Genomic DNA, 19,555 nt, shown 5'->3' on the forward strand with positions numbered 1-19,555 from the left:
TAATGAACGATGGTGTCACCTATACAGCATATCTCATCTGTCTGTGTCTGTCTCAGTCATTTTTATACAATTTGTGTCCTAATCCTTCTCCACAGACGGGGCTCGGCTGTTGTCACTTCCTGGTACCTGCAACAGCACAGTTCAGGTTCATAGATGGTGGCTGCTGGTGAAGCTTTCTTATACTGGCTGTGACACAGCAATGCAGGTAAAAATAATTTGCTCTCCAAACAAAGTCTACCAATTATTAGACATCATCATCAATGTTGCAGACTGGGCACACCTTGAGTGCATTGATTTTCCTGCTAATTGTCTGAGACCGTTAGCTGTTAACTACAGGTATCAACCAATTAGCTACTGTTGAAAATGGCTAATGTTAGCACTTAGTCATTTTCTAGTTAGCATTACTGTTTGCAAGAAAGTGGCTGAATATTCATGTTTGAAAGTATTACACCATACATTAGGAAAAAGACATTCCTACTCTCCAATTAGTGGCAAATGTTAACTTTACCTGCTGTCTAATCATTGTTTACGGGTTATGAAATGTTTGAATCTGCTTATCTCTATCACTTCACTACTTGTCTGGTGATCACAAACTGTGAACACACTTGGATGAAGATTAACTTTATTGCTACATTTTAAGCAGCTAAATTTAGCATCCATAGGTTGACATGGTCAAGCATTTTTAAATTATTTTAATGAGAACCACCTGAGATGGGAATGGCCTCTAGTACAGAAAAATTTCCCATGTGTTAAAACTTGCTGTGCTTTCCTTTAAATCTCCTATTGTCTTCTATTCATATATTATATCTCTTATAATGAATACAAGTCTTTGATTCCCAGACCGTGGATGCAGGTGGTGCCCGCCTGCTAAAGGTGCATTACTTTGACCGCCTGCAGCAAGAGAACATGACGGGCATGGCTGTTTGTAAGAATCCTGAAATGTCACCACAAGTAGTGTCCCCACTGGTGACGTGTGGAACAAAGCTTGTCACTGTGAAGCTGCCTCGAGAAACTAAACTAAAGAAGTTGAAAGATCTTGGTAAGGACTAAGTAGCTGAGAATGTGTACAAGTTTCCTGTCTTGTTTCACCAAAATTAATTCAAAGGTGGATTAATATACTCCTGAACACAGCCCTTGTACAATATTGTCTTATGAATTTGAGTAACATCTAGGCTAATGAGTCAAGGTCAAATTATCCAATTGTAGTTGGTGGTCACTATATTGGATGCACAAGCTATACCACTATGCTAGCAAAGCCTTGCTAAGTCCAGCAGACTAAGCTAAAGATGCTATGTCCATATTTGTAAAGTTGAAACTGAAGAATTTCTGTAATGATGCGATGGTTTTAAATGCTTAAATCCTGTAAATTACAGAAAGATTAAGATTTGAATTATCTCTTGGCAGATTTTTTCAACAATGAAGGACACTCTGTGAAACAGCAGAGAACTACTAGTGCGTTATTTGTGGAGATATCAAAGTTACCAAACAAGGTATGTGGGATGCAAACCATGTTAAAACACTGTTGAATATTTAATGAAAAACTAACACATAATTTGTTCTTAGGATTCTGCATTTGAACTAGTCTATCTAGACTCCACTGGGACATTGTGCACCATGCTGGCAGCTTGTACTCATGTACTTCCAAAAAAAGTGGGGCGGCATCATGTGAGGAGATCTCTGCAGGAACCAGATATATTCGAGCTGTGGGGCTTTGACGAGATTCCTGTTGAACCATTTAATCCAGATACAACTCAGACCATAACGACTGCAACAACCAGCCCAATAACTGATACAGACACAGGTACAAATCAGGCAACTATTGATGATACTGGCATCTTCACAGATGAAGATATTGATGAGTTGTGGGGATTTGAGAATATTCCTGATGGACCATACACTGGAGTAGACTATTCGGGGCCAACTACTGCACCAACAACCACCACCACCACTGTTGCGCCTGTAACAACTACCACAACAACCACTCTTGTGCCTGTGACTACCACAACAGCCACCACCGCAGCTTCTACAATCAAAGCAACCACCGCAGCTGCAACAACAAAAGCCGCCACCACAGCTGCAACAACAAAAGCCGCCACCGCAGCTGCAACAACAAAAGCCGCCACCACAGCTGCAACTACAAAAGCCGCCACCGCAGCTGCAACTACAAAAGCCGCCACCGCAGCTGCAACTACAAAAGCCGCCACCGCAGCTGCGACTACAAAAGCTGCAACTACAAAAGCCACCACCGCAGCTGCAACTACAAAAGCTGCAACTACAAAAGCCGCCACCGCAGCTGCAACAACAAAAGCTGCAACTACAAAAGCCGCCACTGCAGCTGCAACAACAAAAGCCGCCACCGCAGCTGCAACAACAAAAGCCACCACCGCAGCTGCAACAACAAAAGCCGCCACCGCAGCTGCAACAACAAAAGCCACCACCGCAGCTGCAACAACAAAAGCCACCACCGCAGCTGCAACAACAAAAGCTGCAACTACAAAAGCCACCACAGCAGCTGCAACTACAAAAGCCGCCACCGCAGCTGCAACAACAAAAGCTGCAACTACAAAAGCCACCACAGCAGCTGCAACAACAAAAGCCGCCACCGCAGCTGCAACAACAAAAGCCGCAACCGCAGCTGCAACAACAAAAGCAGCCACCGCAGCTGCGACTACAAAAGCCGCCACCGCAGCTGCAACTACAAAAGCAAAGACCACTGCGCCTCCGACCACGACCACTGCCCCTCCGACCACAACCTCTGCCCCTCCGACCACCGCCGCTCCGGCTACGACCACCGCTGCTCCATCTACGACCACCAGCGCCCAGCCATCCAGCACCACAGGCTCCGGCTCATCAACAACCAGCGGTGCTCCCTCTACCACGACAGCAGCCCTCTCTACAACAACGTAGAGAATTGAAGTATGCAACATTCACAGAGAAGAAGAGAAAAGACTTTTTAATTGTAAAAAAATAAAATCTGAATTTAATGAATGCATAATAAAATATATATTTTTTTATAATTGGAAGTTCACTTTTTTTGCCTTTTCAAAAAAGCAACAGTTGAAACTTTTAATGACACAGGGTTTCTTATCGGGGATTTAGAACACTCTTATGCACACTTGAATCCTGACATGTCAGAGCAAATGATGGATGATGTTTTCCTTCTGCTCCTTTTTTATATAATGGTGACTTTTATAAATAAGTAATTTAATCAACTTTTATTTCAATCATGCCATGTTAGGTTTAAACTAAATGTTAAATTATGGATTTGAAATGAGCAATTGGGTAAGAATTAAAAAAAATATATCAGATCTGCATTGGCTTTACTGGAACTACAAACAAAACTTGAACCTGATGTACAAGATGACATGAGACTATAATACAGACCACAGTTTAAAAATATATGATGAAAGGAGAACTTATTCTCAACAATAATTCACCTTTACTCATGGGTATTTAAGGACTAATCTGTCACGTACATCATTTTATAGTGAGAGCGTTTAGAATAAATGTAGTCACTGTCCATCTTATCAATTATTGGACAAAAAGTCTTTTCCTTTCACATCACCTGATGCATACTTTTCTGGTTACATTGCAGTGTTTCTGGTGATGGTGTTTTATAAAAGTGTAAATAATTATTTATGGTCACAACCAAAGCTAAAATAAATCAGCTTGTTTCTGTTTCACTTCAAGTAGCTCTAACTCTATTTCAGATCAACTAAATTAACTTTTTAAAGTCCAGTGTACAGATTACTTATCTCATTGTCAAGTTCAAATAATTTTTTTATTCCTGCATTTGGGCTATTTTGCAAAATTGAACTTTCAAGTCCTTTTTTTTGTTTACAGAAACTGTATAACTTATAAACAAGCTGAAACACTACTTTGACTAATTTCATATTGCTTCCACTCATACATGGAAAAAAATCAAAAAATAAATGTTATGGTGTCAATTCAATTCATCTGCAAGCCAGCACCTTTTATTAAAGCATTTTTTGCACTGCCTAATGGATGTTTTTGCATATTGTGTCATAAGTGAACCGTGGACACAAAAGACTGACAAACAAGATTCACACATTTTTTCCACAAGTTACTAGTGGTTAAACAGCGCCCCCTGCTGATAGAAATAAGACATCAAAGTTTACAGCATCTTTGGAGGTCACTTACCTAAATAAAAAACAAGGTACAACCAAGCGGCAACCTCCGGTCTAAAAATATGAGTCAATGCGGAAGTGTTAAAAGCTGCAGTTCATCGAGGATCCGCTTGAGGCTGGCTCCGGAAGTACCGGAAGTCACATACACATGAATGGGGAAAAGACGATCTTTGCAGCATTAATAAACATGTTTACAGCCTGGTACAAAAGATGAGTGTAGTCTGAATAGCTAATTTCTCGATGTCCTCTCACTGTGAGGGGGGTGAATTTTTTTCTAATTCGGCCATTTCGAAGATATTGAGATTACCAGTCTTCCAATGAGAGGCACAGCTGCCTGCAGGAACACTGCAGCTGTTGGCTAGGAGGCTCAAAGCCCGCCTCTTTACGTCACACTGGCTCGACAGAAGCAATATGGCTGCCGCAGCCGATTGGTCTCAAAACAGCTCTTCAGAAACAGATGGGTGACGTCACGGATACTACGTCCATATTTTTTACAGTCTATGGGTACAACCTGCTTACGTTTCTAGATCTGGTGTGTTTGGGGGGCAGAGCTGTGGGAAGTGGCTTTAAGTTGGGGGTGCTGTAGTAAGAGGTGCAATTTGTTTTCTTTTTGCATTTAGGTTACTTATGCAACTGATAGGCTATAGCGCACATACATTTTGTTTGTATTTATCCGGTTTGAATACAAGCTTTCAAGAGAACTTTTCATTATAAATTCACAAATTGCAACTTCCATACCCTGTTGCACAGCAAAGAGCATACAAGCCAAACCTGGTAAAACAGGCCCAAAAGGCAGTAAAGCGCATTGAACAGAACTTATCCAAATACTCTTCGTTTTAAAGCAGGCACACACACAGGGCCCATGCATCGGGTTATTTTAAAATGAATAATTATTTAAAATTGCTATAATTATTCCTCAAATCTTCCTCAGGCATTACATTTTCAGAAAATAATACAAGGAAAAAAACTGATTTATTGTGTTAATTAATGTATTTGTTTCAATTTATTTATGCATCCAGAAAAAAAATGTGTGATGCCTTTTCCAACAGTGGGTGCTGCAGCACCCTCAGCACCCCTACTTCCCACGGCCATGTTGGGGGGGATGTGGCTAAAAGCAGTGATACATATAAACCAGGCCCAAGCCAGTTATTTATATGTGATGAGTCTATTTTCTTTCTGTTTCATTGGTAATGTGTGGTTTTGATTTGTATCCACAAGCATAATTACAAATATAATGAACTGATCTCATGTCCTCCGCACTACATCTCCCATAAGCCACCTTGCCTCCCACATGGAATCGCACCTGTGAAACTTAATTCTAATCAAGCTGTTATAATGGCTCAGCTGTGCAGTTGCTCCTGTTTCTCAGTCGGCATCGTAGCTACGTCTGGCGGCAGAGAGGAGCTGAGCTGACCAGGATGATTTAATGGCGTCTGCACTGATGGCTTGGGTTTGGATTCTTTTAACACTAGCTCAGCTCAACAACGCAGGAAGCCACCGGTACGCTCATGGACATTTGACCGGCCAGGACGAGCTTTATGACTGCAGTGTTGGACCGTCTGATGCTGCTGTGAGAGCCAGGACCCACAAGACTTTCTTTGCACCAGTCTGGAAATTCCTCCAAGGTGAGAATAGGATGATAGATGCTAGCCTGCAACAATGTTGTTAAACGTTTATTTACTTACTTAATTGTATTTGTAAAGTATATTTATTAGGCTATATGGATGAATGAGTCTCACTCTGGCATGTAGATCTCAAAAGAAGGGCTTCAGCACTGATCCAACACAGAATGCAGACTATCATTTAAGTTCAGTAGAATAAAACTGTCCCAAGTAGCGTTGCAAAATTCCAGGAACTTTCAAAGTTGGAAACTTTCCATGGGAATTAACTGGAATAAACCAGGAATTAACTAAATTGAAGGTTAGCTCTTAATATGGAACTTAAAATATAGTTGGGGAAAATATATTTTAGCATAATCCTGACTAAAACAACCAGATTTCATGCAAGTACAGTTGAATATCTATGCAATTCATCTATGGTATTTGTCTTAAGAAATGTATTTTAAAATAATTTTATTCCTTTAGTTATTTAAGGGGAATTTTATGTCTTTTAAAATATTTTGCTGCCCATGTAAAGCATTTTGTAACTCAGTTTTTGAAAAATGCTCTACAAATAAAATTATTACTATTATTATTCCTCAATCCCATGCACATTGCACACTGCTTACTGCAGGGCTGTGGAGACCACGCCCCCTACATGCACTGTGCATTCCTCCATCACATGCACAGATCATTTCTAGAATATTTCCAGAATTCACCAGCTTAACTTCCCATGGAAATTTACTGGAAATGTTCCACCCCTTTGCAACCCTAGTCCCAAGTCCTGTACAGCAGTTCAGACTTTTAAAGTGTCCTTCAGCATCATTTTGTTTTTGTCTCATCTAGCTTCAGGAGCCTCAGATTTCAACCAGCCACAGTATCGCTGCAGTGATGGAACACTTTCCCTGCGCTTTTCACTCATCAGGTTCTCAAATCTGCGTCTAGAAGGTGTGGTGTGTTAAGCTTGTCACAAGCTGTACTTGTGTGTATTTATTTATCTGGGTTTTGTTTATGAATGTATTTATTTTTGCATGTGTAGGGATTGGAATAACAGCTTTTGTCGGAGGCCTTATATATGCTTTCCCAAATCCTTTTCCACAGATGGGTCGCTGTTGTTGTCACTTTCTGACAAGTGTCATTGTTCCATTCAGATATATAGATGGTGGCTGATTGTGAAGTTTCCCTTTACTTGCTGCCAGAATGCAATGCAGGTAAAATTTTGATCTCTAGTCTGTGTTGATCTCTGCTCAAAGTTGCTGCTTGTGTCCTTTTCTTCTTTCAGATAGCAAATATAAAACTGTTATTACTTTTTCAATGACTCTTCTGGTATGACTGCTCTGGAGTCAGGACTCTAACTCTTCTTTTACTATTCCTCTTCCGTTGATATTTTTATTCCCAGATTGGAGACAGGAAGGGATACCGCCCACTGAAACTGCAATATTTTGATCATCTGATGAAGACAAACATGACAGGTGCAGCCCACTGTGAGAATACAGCAATGTCAGAGCCAACAGTGTACCCACTGGTGACTTGTAGGGCAACACATGTCACAGTGAAGCTGCCACATGGAACCAAACTGAGGAGGGTGAAAGTGCTTGGTGAGGATCATAAAGTTGGTGCAGGAGCAAGTCCATTTTTAATGGTCATGCTTCCATCATGGAATCCTACGTGGAACGGGTGAAAATTTTATGTCTGGCAGAAAGTTTCTTTAGTAATATTTATGAATTAAGTTTGGATACTTGTACACCCTTGCAAAGTTTGAGAGATTTGTGTTTGTGCTTTTGCCAGATAATTTCAACAACAAAGGATACTCCATGAGACAAAGGAAGACTCCCAGTGCTTTGGTTGTGGAGATATTACTGCTACCATATATGGTAAGTCAAGTAGAGGTCCTATAAAAGTAACTACATAGTTGTCTTTCTAAAATGCCAAAATAAACAGCATTGGGAATGTTCACAGGACTCTGGCTTTGAACTGGTTTATCTAGACTCTGCTGGGACACTTTGCACAATGCTGGCAGTTTGTTGCCAAACAACAGTAGGGCATCGTGTTGAGAGAGATCTACAGGAACCAGATGTATTTGACTTGTGGGACTTTGAAGATATTCCTGTTGAACCATTTGATCCAGACACAACAACAACAACAACAACACAAACAGCAGCTAACTCGGCAACTAATACCAATGAGGACAGTAATAATACAGACACGGACAGTGATGAAACGGATTATACAGATGAGAACAATGAATATACAGATGGAGAAAATGATGATGATGAAGGATTTTATGAATTGTGGGGGCTTGAGGAAATTCCTGAAGAGCCATATATTGGAGTAGACATAGAAATTACAACAGCTGCCACGGTGACTACTACCACAATCACAGCTGCTCCCGCCACAACCAGTACTACTGCAACCACAGCTGCCCCTGCCACAACCAGTACGACTGCAACCACAGCTGCTCCTGCCACAACAATTACTACTGCAACCACAGCTGCTCCTGCCACAACAATTACCACTGCGACCACAGCTGTCCCTGTCAGAATTACCACTGCAACCACAGCTGCCCCCATCACAACTACCACTGCAACCACAACAGCCCCTGTCACAACTACTGCAACCACAGCTGCTCCTGCCACAACAATTACCACTGCGACCACAGCTGTCCCTGTCAGAATTACCACTTCAACCACAGCTGCCCCCATCACAACTACCACTGCAACCACAACAGCCCCTGTCACAACTACTGCAACCACAGCTGCTCCTGCCACAACAATTACCACTGCGACCACAGCTGTCCCCATCACAACTACCACTGCAACCACAGCTGCTCCTGCCACAACAATTACCACTGCAACCACAACTGCCCCTGTCACAACTACTGCAACCACAGCTGCTCCTGCCGCAACAATTACCACTGCAACCACAACTGCCCCTGTCACAACTACTGCAACCACAGCTGCTCCTGCCACAACAATTAGAACTGCAACCACAGCTGCCCTCGTCACAACTACTACTGCAACCACAGCTGCTCCTGCCACAACAATTACCACTGCAACCACCGCTGCTCCTGTCACAACTACGACTGCAACCACAGCTGCTCCTGCCACGACAATTACCACTGCAACCACAGCTGCTCCTGCCACTACAATTACTAGTGCAACCACAGCTGCCCCTGTCATAACTACTACTCCAACCACAGCTGCTCCTGTCACAACAATTACCACTGCAACCACAGCTGCTCCAGTCACAACTACTACCACAATCACAGCTGCTCCCGCCACAACCAGTACTACTGCAACCACAGCTGCCCCTGCCACAACCAGTACGACTGCAACCACAGCTGCTCCTGCCACAACAATTACTACTGCAACCACAGCTGCTCCTGCCACAACAATTACCACTGCGACCACAGCTGTCCCTGTCAGAATTACCACTGCAACCACAGCTGCCCCCATCACAACTACCACTGCAACCACAACAGCCCCTGTCACAACTACTGCAACCACAGCTGCTCCTGCCACAACAATTACCACTGCGACCACAGCTGTCCCTGTCAGAATTACCACTTCAACCACAGCTGCCCCCATCACAACTACCACTGCAACCACAACAGCCCCTGTCACAACTACTGCAACCACAGCTGCTCCTGCCACAACAATTACCACTGCGACCACAGCTGTCCCCATCACAACTACCACTGCAACCACAGCTGCCCCTGCCACAACAATTACCACTGCAACCACAACTGCCCCTGTCACAACTACTGCAACCACAGCTGCTCCTGCCGCAACAATTACCACTGCAACCACAACTGCCCCTGTCACAACTACTGCAACCACAGCTGCTCCTGCCACAACAATTAGAACTGCAACCACAGCTGCCCTCGTCACAACTACAACGGCAACAACAGCTGCCCCTGCCACAACAATTACCACTGCAACCACAGCTGCTCCTGCCACAACAATTACCACTGCAACCACAGCTGCCCCTGCCACAACAATTACCACTGCAACCACAGCTGCTCCTGCCACAACAATTACCACTGCAACAACAGCTGCCCCTGCCACAACAATTACCACTGCAACCACAGCTGCCCCTGCCACAACAATTACCACTGCAACAACAGCTGCCCCTGCCACAACAATTACCACTGCAACCACAGCTGCTCCAGTCACAACTACCACTGCAACCACAGCTGCTCCTGCCACAACAATTACCACTGCAACCACAGCTGCTCCTGTCACAACAATTACCACTGCAACCACAGCTGCTCCAGTCACAACTACTACTGCAACCACAGCTGCTCCCGTCACAACTACAACTGCAACAACAGCTGCCCCTGCCACAACAATTACCATTGCAACCACCGCTGCTCCTGTCACAACTACTACTGCAACCACAGCTGCTCCTGCCACAACAATTACCACTGCAACCACAGCTGCTCCTGTCACAACTACCACTGCAACCACAGCTGCTCCTGCCACGACAATTACCACTGCAACCACAGCTGCTCCTGCCACTACAATTACTAGTGCAACCACAGCTGCCCCTGTCATAACTACTACTCCAACCACAGCTGCTCCTGTCACAACAATTACCACTGCAACCACAGCTGCTCCAGTCACAACTACTACTCCAACCACAGCTGCTCCTGCCACAACAATTACCACTGCAACCACAGCTGCTCCCACTGCAACCACAGCTGCCCCTGTCACAACTACTACTGCAACCACAGCTGTTCCTGCCACAACCACTACAACTCCAACCACAGCTGCTCCCGCCACAACCACTACAACTGCAACCACAGCAGCCCATGTCACAACTACTGCAACCACAGTCGCTCCTGCCACAACCATCACTACTGCAACAACAGCTGCTCCCGCTGCAACTACTGCAACTGCAACCACAGCTGCTCCTACCACAACAATTACCACTGCAACCACAGCTGCCCCTGCCACAACTACTTCTGCAACCACAGCTGCTCCTACCACAACAGTTACTACTGCAACCACAGCTGTTCCTGCCACAACCACTACAACTGCAACCACAGCTGCCCCTGCCACAACCACTAAAACTGCAACCACAGCTGCTCCTGTAACAACAATTACTACTGCAACCACAGCTGCTCCTGTTACAACTACTACTGCAACCACAGCTGCCCCTGCCACAACAAGTACTACTGCAACAACAGCTGGCACAACCACTGTTGCTCCCACCACAGCTTCTACTACCACAACCACATTTGCCCCTGCCATAACATCTACAACTACTGCTGTATCTACCTCTGCCATGAGTACTACTGCTTCAACAACCACAGCTGCCCCTGCTACAACTACTATGGCATCAACAGCTTCCCCCACTACAACAACAACTTTAGCTACAACAGTGAGCTACCCCCAAACAACCACAACTTTAAACAACTTTTCTACCACAACAAGAAATCCATCATCAACAACCTTTTTCACAACGGGACTTATATTCCCCTTGACAACAGATGCTCCCTCAACCACCACAGATGCCCCCTCAACAACAACCCCCTTTACTCCAGTTACCAGTACCCCCCTTATGAGCACAACCAGTGCACCCTCTACAACAACCAATTCATTTTCAACCAGAAGTGGTCCCCCCTCAACCACAACCCCAGCCACCCCCTCGACCTCAACGACAGATGACCGCTCTACCACAACAGCACTGAGCTCTAGCCTAGCAAGCAGCAACCCTTCAACTACAACAACCAACGCCCTTCCGACCACAACTGGTTCTTTCTCCACTACACCCACCAGCTCCTCATCAACCATGACCCCTGATGCACCTTTGGCTACAACAACAGATGTCCCCTCTACCACAGCAATAGTGGTTTCCTCTTCCACAACAGTAGATCCCTCTACCACAGCAACAGTGCCCCCTGCTACAACAACATCAGGGCCCCTTTTAACAACAACTAGCAACCCCTCAACTACAACAGGCTTCCCCTCAACTATGACTGTCAGCCCCTCATCAACCTCAACAACCAATATCCCTATTACCAGTACAAGTTTTGCTTCAACCACAAGCCCTGATGCTACCTCGACCACAAAAAATGTGGGCTCTTTAAGCACAACAGCAATTGCCCCCTCTACCCTAATAACCAGCAATCCCTCAACTTCAACAACCAGCAACCCTTCAACTTCAATAACCAGCTTCCTACCTTCTAGCACAACCAGTGCATCCTCTTCAACAACAGCCAACTCATTTTCAACGACAAGTGGTCCCCCCTCAACCACAACCCCTGTCACCCCCTTGACTTACACAACAGATGCCCCCTCTACCACAACAGCAATTGCCTCCTCCACCCTAATAACCAGCAATCCCTCAACTTCAACAACCAGCAACCCTCCAACTTCAATGACCAGCTTCCTACCTTCTAGCACAACCAGTGCATCCTCTTCATCAACAACCCCCTTTACTCCAGTTACCAGTACCCCCCTTATGAGCACAACCAGTGCACCCTCTACAACAACCAATTCATTTTCAACCAGAAGTGGTCCCCCCTCAACCACAACCCCAGTCACCCCCTCGACCTCAACGACAGATGCCCCCTCTACCACAACAGCACTGAGCTCTAGCCTAGCAAGCAGCAACCCTTCAACTACAACAACCAACGCCCTTCCGACCACGACTGCTTCTTCCTCCACTACACCCACCAGCTCCTCATCAACCATGACCACTGATGCACCTTTGGCTACAACAACAGATGTCCCCTCTACCACAGCAATAGTGGTTTCCTCTTCCACAACAGTAGATCCCTCTACCACAGCAACAGTGCCCCCTGCTACAACAACATCAGGGCCCCTTTTAACAACAACTAGCAACCCCTCAACTACAACAGGCTTCCCCTCAACTATGACTGTCAGCCCCTCATCAACCTCAACAACCAATATCCCTATTACCAGTACAAGTTTTGCTTCAACCACAAGCCCTGATGCTACCTCGACCACAACAAATGTTGGCTCTTCAAGCACAACAGCTATTGCCCCCTCTACTCTAATAACCAGCAATCCCTCAACTTCAACAACCAGCAACCCTTCAACTTCAATTACCAGCTTCCTACCTTCTAGCACAACCAGTGCATCCTCTTCAACAACAACCAACTCATTTTCAACCACAAGTGGTCCCCCCTCAACCACAACCCCAGTCCCCCCCTTGACTTCAACAACAGATGCCCCCTCCACCACAACAGCAATTGCCTCCTCCACCCTAATAACCAGCAATCCCTCAACTTCAACAACCAGCAACCCTCCAACTTCAATGACCAGCTTCCTACCTTCTAGCACAACCAGTGCATCCTCTTCAACAACAACCAACGCATTTCCAACCACAACTGGTTCTTCCTCCACTACACCCACCAGTGCATCCTCATCAACCATGACCCCTGGTGCACCTTTGGCTACAACAGATGTCTCCTCTACCACAGCAATAGTGGTTTCCTCTTCCACAACAGTAGATCCCTCTACTACAGCAACAGTGCCCCCTGCTACAACAACATCAGGACCCCTTTTAACGTCAACAACTAGCAACCCCTCAACTACAACAGGCTTCCCCTCAACTATTACTGTCAGCCCCTCATCAACCTCAACAACCAATATCCCTATAACCAGTGCAACAAGTTATGCTTCAACCACAAGCCCTGATGCTACCTCGACCTCAACAAATGTTGGCTCTTCAAGCACAACAATAGATGCCCCCTCCACCACAACAGCAATTGCCTCTTCCACCCTAATGACCAGCAATCCCTCAACTTCAACAACCAGCTACCCTTCAACTTCAATTACCAGCTTCCTAGCTTCTAGCACCACCAGTGCATCCTCTTCAACAACCAACTCATTTTCAACCTCAAGTGGTCCACCCTCAACCACACTCCCAGATACTCCCTTGACCTCAACGACTGATGCCCCCTCTACCACAACAGCATTTACCTCCTCAAGCCTAGCAACAAGCAACCCTTCTACTACAACAACCAACGCCCTTCCAACCACAACTGGTTCTTCCTCCACTACAACCACCAGCTCCTCATCAACCATGACACCAGATGTCTCCTCTACCACAACCGCACTGCCTGCCTCAACCACAATGTCTATCTCAACAACAACGAATGTCCTCCAAACAACAACCGGTTTCCTTTCATCCAGCACAACCAGCATCGCTTCTACTACCACCAGTGCACACCCAACCACTACCAGTGTACCTCAGACTACAACCAGTGCTCCCCTCACCGTCACCAGTGCACTGCCTACTTCTACCAGTGTGCTTCTCACCACAACTAGTGGCCCCTTTACGACCACTGGGCTTGGCTTGACAACAACAGGCAGTAACCCCTTAACGACCACAATGGACAGCTCACTAACCACCAGCGACACGTCCTCTTTCTCCTCCTCCACGATGGCAGTCTCCTCTACAACGACATAGAGAATTGATATTAGGCAACTTGGAAATGTGACACAAGCACTTTTTAATCAATTGTAAAAAAGTAAAAAAAATTCCAGAATATATTGAACATTGACTTGTACATTTCCCTATATTTTTACTTAATGTTGGTATATCTTTTACATAAACCTGACCTGAATCATTTATTTTTATGGCTGTATTTAAATCATATATCCTGCATAGCTGCAACATATTTTGATGTCACCACAGTCCACAGGGAATCCTTTAACACAAGTTTGAACTCATATGATGACATTTAATGATGTGCAGACGCTACCATTAATCTGTGGAGTTTTTAAGTTTGCTGTCTTCATGAACTGATAACGTTTCTTGAACTGCTTAGAGACATTTTACCTACTGTCATATTCAAGGATTTTCCTTCTCTAGGGTTTACTGCCACTTAAAAGCACACTTTTCTGTGAAACTTGAATGAATGTTACTGAGCCATTATCACTACCTACCTGCACACTAACAGTCTGTTATTAGTTTTATAACACACTATCCATTTTCCACATGGGGGGGGGTTGAATATCGCTGTCAAATGTCAGTAAAAGTACACTGTATGGCCTCTTATTATCAAACTTACATCATGTGGTTATGTCGAAAGTGAGTTATTAACCATTCAAAGTAAAGCAGTCCAGCAGTCTTGGTATAATTCAACTTCACACTACATCAATCTTTTTCAGTGTTTACAAAAACATTTGAAACTTTATGATGCTGAACATTGTTTATATAAATACATATATTGTTATAGTTATATTTTTAACAGCTGATCCAAATGATATAAAAGTGCATGATATGAAGCCAAATACATTATGCTGTGTCACAGCACTTTTAATTGACCAAAAAAAGTCCTTTACAGAGGATGGAATAGTGTCTGCTGGTGGTGAAGATGAGAGTCCAAAGAACCTGTTGAACAGACTCCAATTCAAGCACTTCCAGGACTGACCCTCCCTAACTAGCTTCTGAGATTCAGAGGTTATGTGGCCGCAAATGACGGTCACGTTAGCAGTTAAACTTCCTTTATGCTTCATTTAAATGATGTGGTTTGTTTTAATCTGCATCTACAAAAATGATTAAGAAGTTTTGATTGATCACATATTCAGCACCCTACACCTCCCATTGGTCACAAAAAACCACACCTTAGCAGCTTTTGGATCTAATCAAGCAGACATAATGGCGCAGCTGCGCAGTTGTTCCTGTTTCTCAGTCGGGATCTCGGTCTCGTCTGGCGGCAAAGAGGAGCATAATGGACCAGAGCTATGTCATAGTTTTGGCAATGATGGCTTGGGTTTGGATTACTTTATCACTAGCCCAGCTCAACAATGTGGCAAGCCACTGGTACCTACATGGACATTTGACTGGCCAGGACGAGCTTTATGACTGTGATGTGGGACAGCCTGCTGCTATGAGAGCAAGGACCCACAAGAGTTTCTCTGCACCGGTCTGGAAATTTCTCCAGGGTGAGAACAACACAACAAACTTCAAAATTCACAGGCTACTGAACAAAACTGTAAAATACAGAGGTGAAAACAAGCAAGATGTTTTTTTAAGCTTTAAATTGAAATAGCCTAATGCATTGTTATTGTGCATTATTTTTCACATAGCCTCCTTAGATCAAAAGTAAGCCTACAGCTTCTCAAAAGTCTGTGTTTATCTCTTAACAGCAACAATTTGTGACAGGCCTTCATAACAATTCTGCCATTTTGTTTGTTTGATTGATGAAATTTACTTACCACCTGGTTTTTCTATGTTTAACATAGCCGCATGTTTATATCAGGTTAGAGATACAAAAGGATTTCTTTTTTTTTGGAATTTGAGAAGGCCTATCTTATTGTTTTCATTCTATGTTGGTTGACACTAAATTGGTGTCAGAGAAATTGTGATTCAGACATTTCTCACTATACTTGATGGTCTACACATCAAACCAATAAATTGTGAAATACAACAAACCATTCATTACATTTTGATGATATTTATTTGTTGCGGACCTGGGTGAATCCCATGTCTTCAGTAGATGATTTCAATGCAAATTGTTAAAGTTTACCCATACTTACATAATCTGTATCCCATTATATAAAAAAAAGGTTTTTAACATCAATTAACATCAAACAGAAATATGTCTTGGTTGATTGCTGGAACAGAAAATAATGAGGGAGAAATTTGAGAAATTAGAGGAGAAAATTGTCTAGATTTTCTGTATAGTGATTCTGCATATGAGTCTCCATATGCTTACCTGGCCTGTCTTTAAAATCCACTATTGGGTTGATTAACATCTCTTTGTTTGGTGGATCCTCTGGATCAATAATTGGAGCTTCTTTACCAGTCCCAAAATAGAAAATTGTTTTGAATACTAGAAAAAAAAAACACTCCATCATCCTTTGTTGCCTTGTTTTCGCTCCATCTAGTTGCAGGAACATCAGATTTCAACCAGCCACAGTATCGCTGCACCAATGGAACACTTTCCCTGCGTTTTTCACTCATCAGATACTCAAATCTGCGTCTGGAAGGTGTGTAAAACTTGTTCCACCAGGATTATGTTTTTATGCTGAAGAAATGGAATGACAGTTCTTGTTAGAAGTCTTATATGTTTTTTCCACAGATGGGGCGGGGTTGTTGTCACTTGTTGACAAGTGTCACAGTTCCATTGAGCTACATAGGTGGTGGTTACTGGTGCGGCTTCCATATACTGGCTGCGAGAAAGCAATGCAGGTAAAATGTTAATTTGTTTGTCCAAAGTTGTTGCTCTTAGTGTTTTTCCTGTGTATATTATGAATATATTGTTTAATATACTTCCTTTGAATGTTTGTTTCACGCCTATATATTTACAGCTTGAGAAAGACAGGACATGCAGGGAATTAATCCAGGGCAATGAGGACTGTAGCCTCTGTACATGGGGCACCTGCTCTACCCACTGAGCTGAATCTGCACACCAGTTGGCACTTTTCCTTTACAGTGCCTCCTCAAATTATTTATATATTTTTCCAGATTGGAGACAGCCCACTGAAACTGCACTATTTTGATCATCTGCTGCAGAGGAACATGACAGGCACGGCACACTGTGAGAATACAGCAATGTCAACCCGAACTGCATTCCCACTGGTGACTTGTAGAGCAACACATGTCACTGTAAAGCTGCCTCGTGAAACTACACTGAGGAAGGTGAAAGCACTTGGTAAGAATGAAATAGTAGAAGCAAGTGAAAACTTTTACTTGACCAGTAATCAAACTTTAAGTTTAAAAAAAAAATACTTTAACAACTGTAGCTAGCTGGTTAAGCAGATTTTTGGTCATCATGCTTTCATCATGAAATCCTGTATTGTATTTGTGTAGAAATTTGTCATGCAGACAGTTTATCGCTCAGGGGAAGGCTTTTATTCTTCAAGCCATTATCAATTTAGTATCAATCTTTGATAATTGCCGTTGAAGAATACATCTGAACATATGTGTCTTCACTTTTGCAGATTATTTCAACAACGAAGGATACTTCACAAGACAAAGGAACACCCCCAATGCTTTGGTGGTGGAGATATTAAAGTTACCACACAAGGTAAGCAAGGTGCAAGTTATAAGGAAATGCATAGTTTTCCATGTAAATTTCCAAATAAAAAACTGTGAAAATTTTCACAGGACTCTGGCTTTGGACTGGTTTTCCTTGACTTTGCTGGGAATCTTTGCACTATGATGGCAGTTTGTTGCCAACAAAAAGCAAGACATCATCGTAAGAGATCTCTACAGGAACTTGACGTATTTGACTTGTGGGACTTTGAAGAAATTCCTGTTGGATCATTTGATCCAGACACAACACCAACAACAACAGCACAAACATCTGTTGACTCAGCAACTAATTCAGACGAGGACAGTGATACTACAGACGAAGATGGTGATTATATCGATGAGGAAAGTGAATATTCAGATGGAGACAGTGATTATGATGCTGTGTTTTATGACTTGTGGGGACTAGAGGAAATTCCTGAAGAGCCATATGTTGGAATAGACATAGAAATAACACCAACTACAGCTTCTACCACAGATGCAACTGTACCACCAGTGACCTCTACAGACCCCCTTACAACTATTGCTTCTACTGCTGATCCTGCCACATTAGCCACCACTACTGCCCCTGCCACAACTTTAACTACAACAGCTGCCCCTGCTACAACTTTAACTACAACAGCTGCCCCTGCTACAACTTTGACAACAACTACCACAGCTGCCTCTGTAACAACTTTGACAACAACTACCACAGCTGCCCCTGCAACAACTTTAACTACCACAGCTGCCCCTGCTACAACTTTGACAACAACTACCACAGCTGCCCCTGCAACAACTTTGGCAACAACTACCACAGTTGCCCCTGCAACAACTTTGACTACAACTACCACAGTTGCCCCTGCAACAACTTCGACAACAACTACCACAGCTGCCCCTGCCACAACTTCGACAACAACTACCACAGCTGCCCCTGCCACAACTTTGGCTACAACTGCCACAGTTGCCCCTGCAACAACATTGGCTACAACTACCACAGTAGCCCCTGCTACAACTTTGACAACAACTACCACAGCTGCCCCTGCCACAACTTTGGCTACAACTGCCACAGTTGCCCCTGCAACAACATTGGCTACAACTACCACAGCTGCCCCTGCCACAACTTTGGCTACAACTACCACAGCTGCCCCTGCAACAACTTTGACAACAACTACCACAGCTGCCCCTGCTACAACTTTGGCAACAACTACCACAGCTGCCCCTGCAACAACTTTGACAACAACTACCACAGCTGCCCCTGCAACAACTTTGACAACAACTACCACAGCTGCCCCTGCCACAACGTTGGCTACAACTACCATAGCTGCTCCTGCAACAACTTTGGCAACAACTACCACAGCTGCCCCTGCAACAACTTCGACAACAACTGCCACAGTTGCCCCTGCAACAACATTGGCTACAACTACCACAGTAGCCCCTGCAACAACTTCGACAATAACTACCACAGTTGCCCCTGCTACAACTTTGACAACAACTACCACAGCTGCCCCTGCCACAACTTTGGCTACAACTAACACAGCTGCTCCTGCAGAAACTTTGACAACAACTACCACAGCTGCCCCTGCCACAACTTTGGCTACAACTACCACAGCTGCCCCTGCAACAACTTTGACAACAACTACCACAGCTGCCCCTGCAACAACTTTGACAACAACTACCACAGCTGCCCCTGCAACAACTTTGACAACAACTACCACAGCTGCTCCGGCAACAACTTTGACAACAACTACCACAGCTGCCCCTGCCACAACTTTGGCTACAACTACCACAGTTGCCCCTGCAACAACTTTGACT

At 44.1% G+C, this 19,555-nt stretch overlaps 2 protein-coding genes across 2 annotated transcripts; both read left to right on the forward strand.

The window, feature by feature from the left end:
- Positions 1-2,002: 2,002 nt before the first annotated feature.
- Positions 2,003-3,017, forward strand: LOC117820321 (early nodulin-75-like; the record flags this gene model as incomplete). Its single annotated transcript, XM_034694049.1, has 1 exon — positions 2,003-3,017. A coding segment is annotated over one exon (969 nt), but the record flags the coding sequence as incomplete, so codon positions are not given.
- A 2,472-nt stretch (positions 3,018-5,489) lies between these two features.
- On the forward strand, positions 5,490-14,355 carry LOC117820322 (mucin-2-like). Its single transcript, XM_034694050.1, has 10 exons — positions 5,490-5,773; positions 6,593-6,694; positions 6,848-6,957; positions 7,146-7,344; positions 7,535-7,620; positions 7,706-8,847; positions 9,631-9,718; positions 9,837-9,916; positions 10,014-10,243; positions 10,359-14,355. Exons 1-10 carry the CDS (start codon positions 5,575-5,577, stop codon positions 14,189-14,191), a joined length of 6,069 nt encoding a protein of 2,022 aa, XP_034549941.1. The 5' UTR covers positions 5,490-5,574; the 3' UTR covers positions 14,192-14,355.
- Positions 14,356-19,555: the final 5,200 nt, after the last annotated feature.

Source organism: Notolabrus celidotus, chromosome 10 (genome assembly GCF_009762535.1).
Source record: "Notolabrus celidotus isolate fNotCel1 chromosome 10, fNotCel1.pri, whole genome shotgun sequence".
NCBI classification, from domain to species: domain Eukaryota; kingdom Metazoa; phylum Chordata; class Actinopteri; order Labriformes; family Labridae; genus Notolabrus; species Notolabrus celidotus.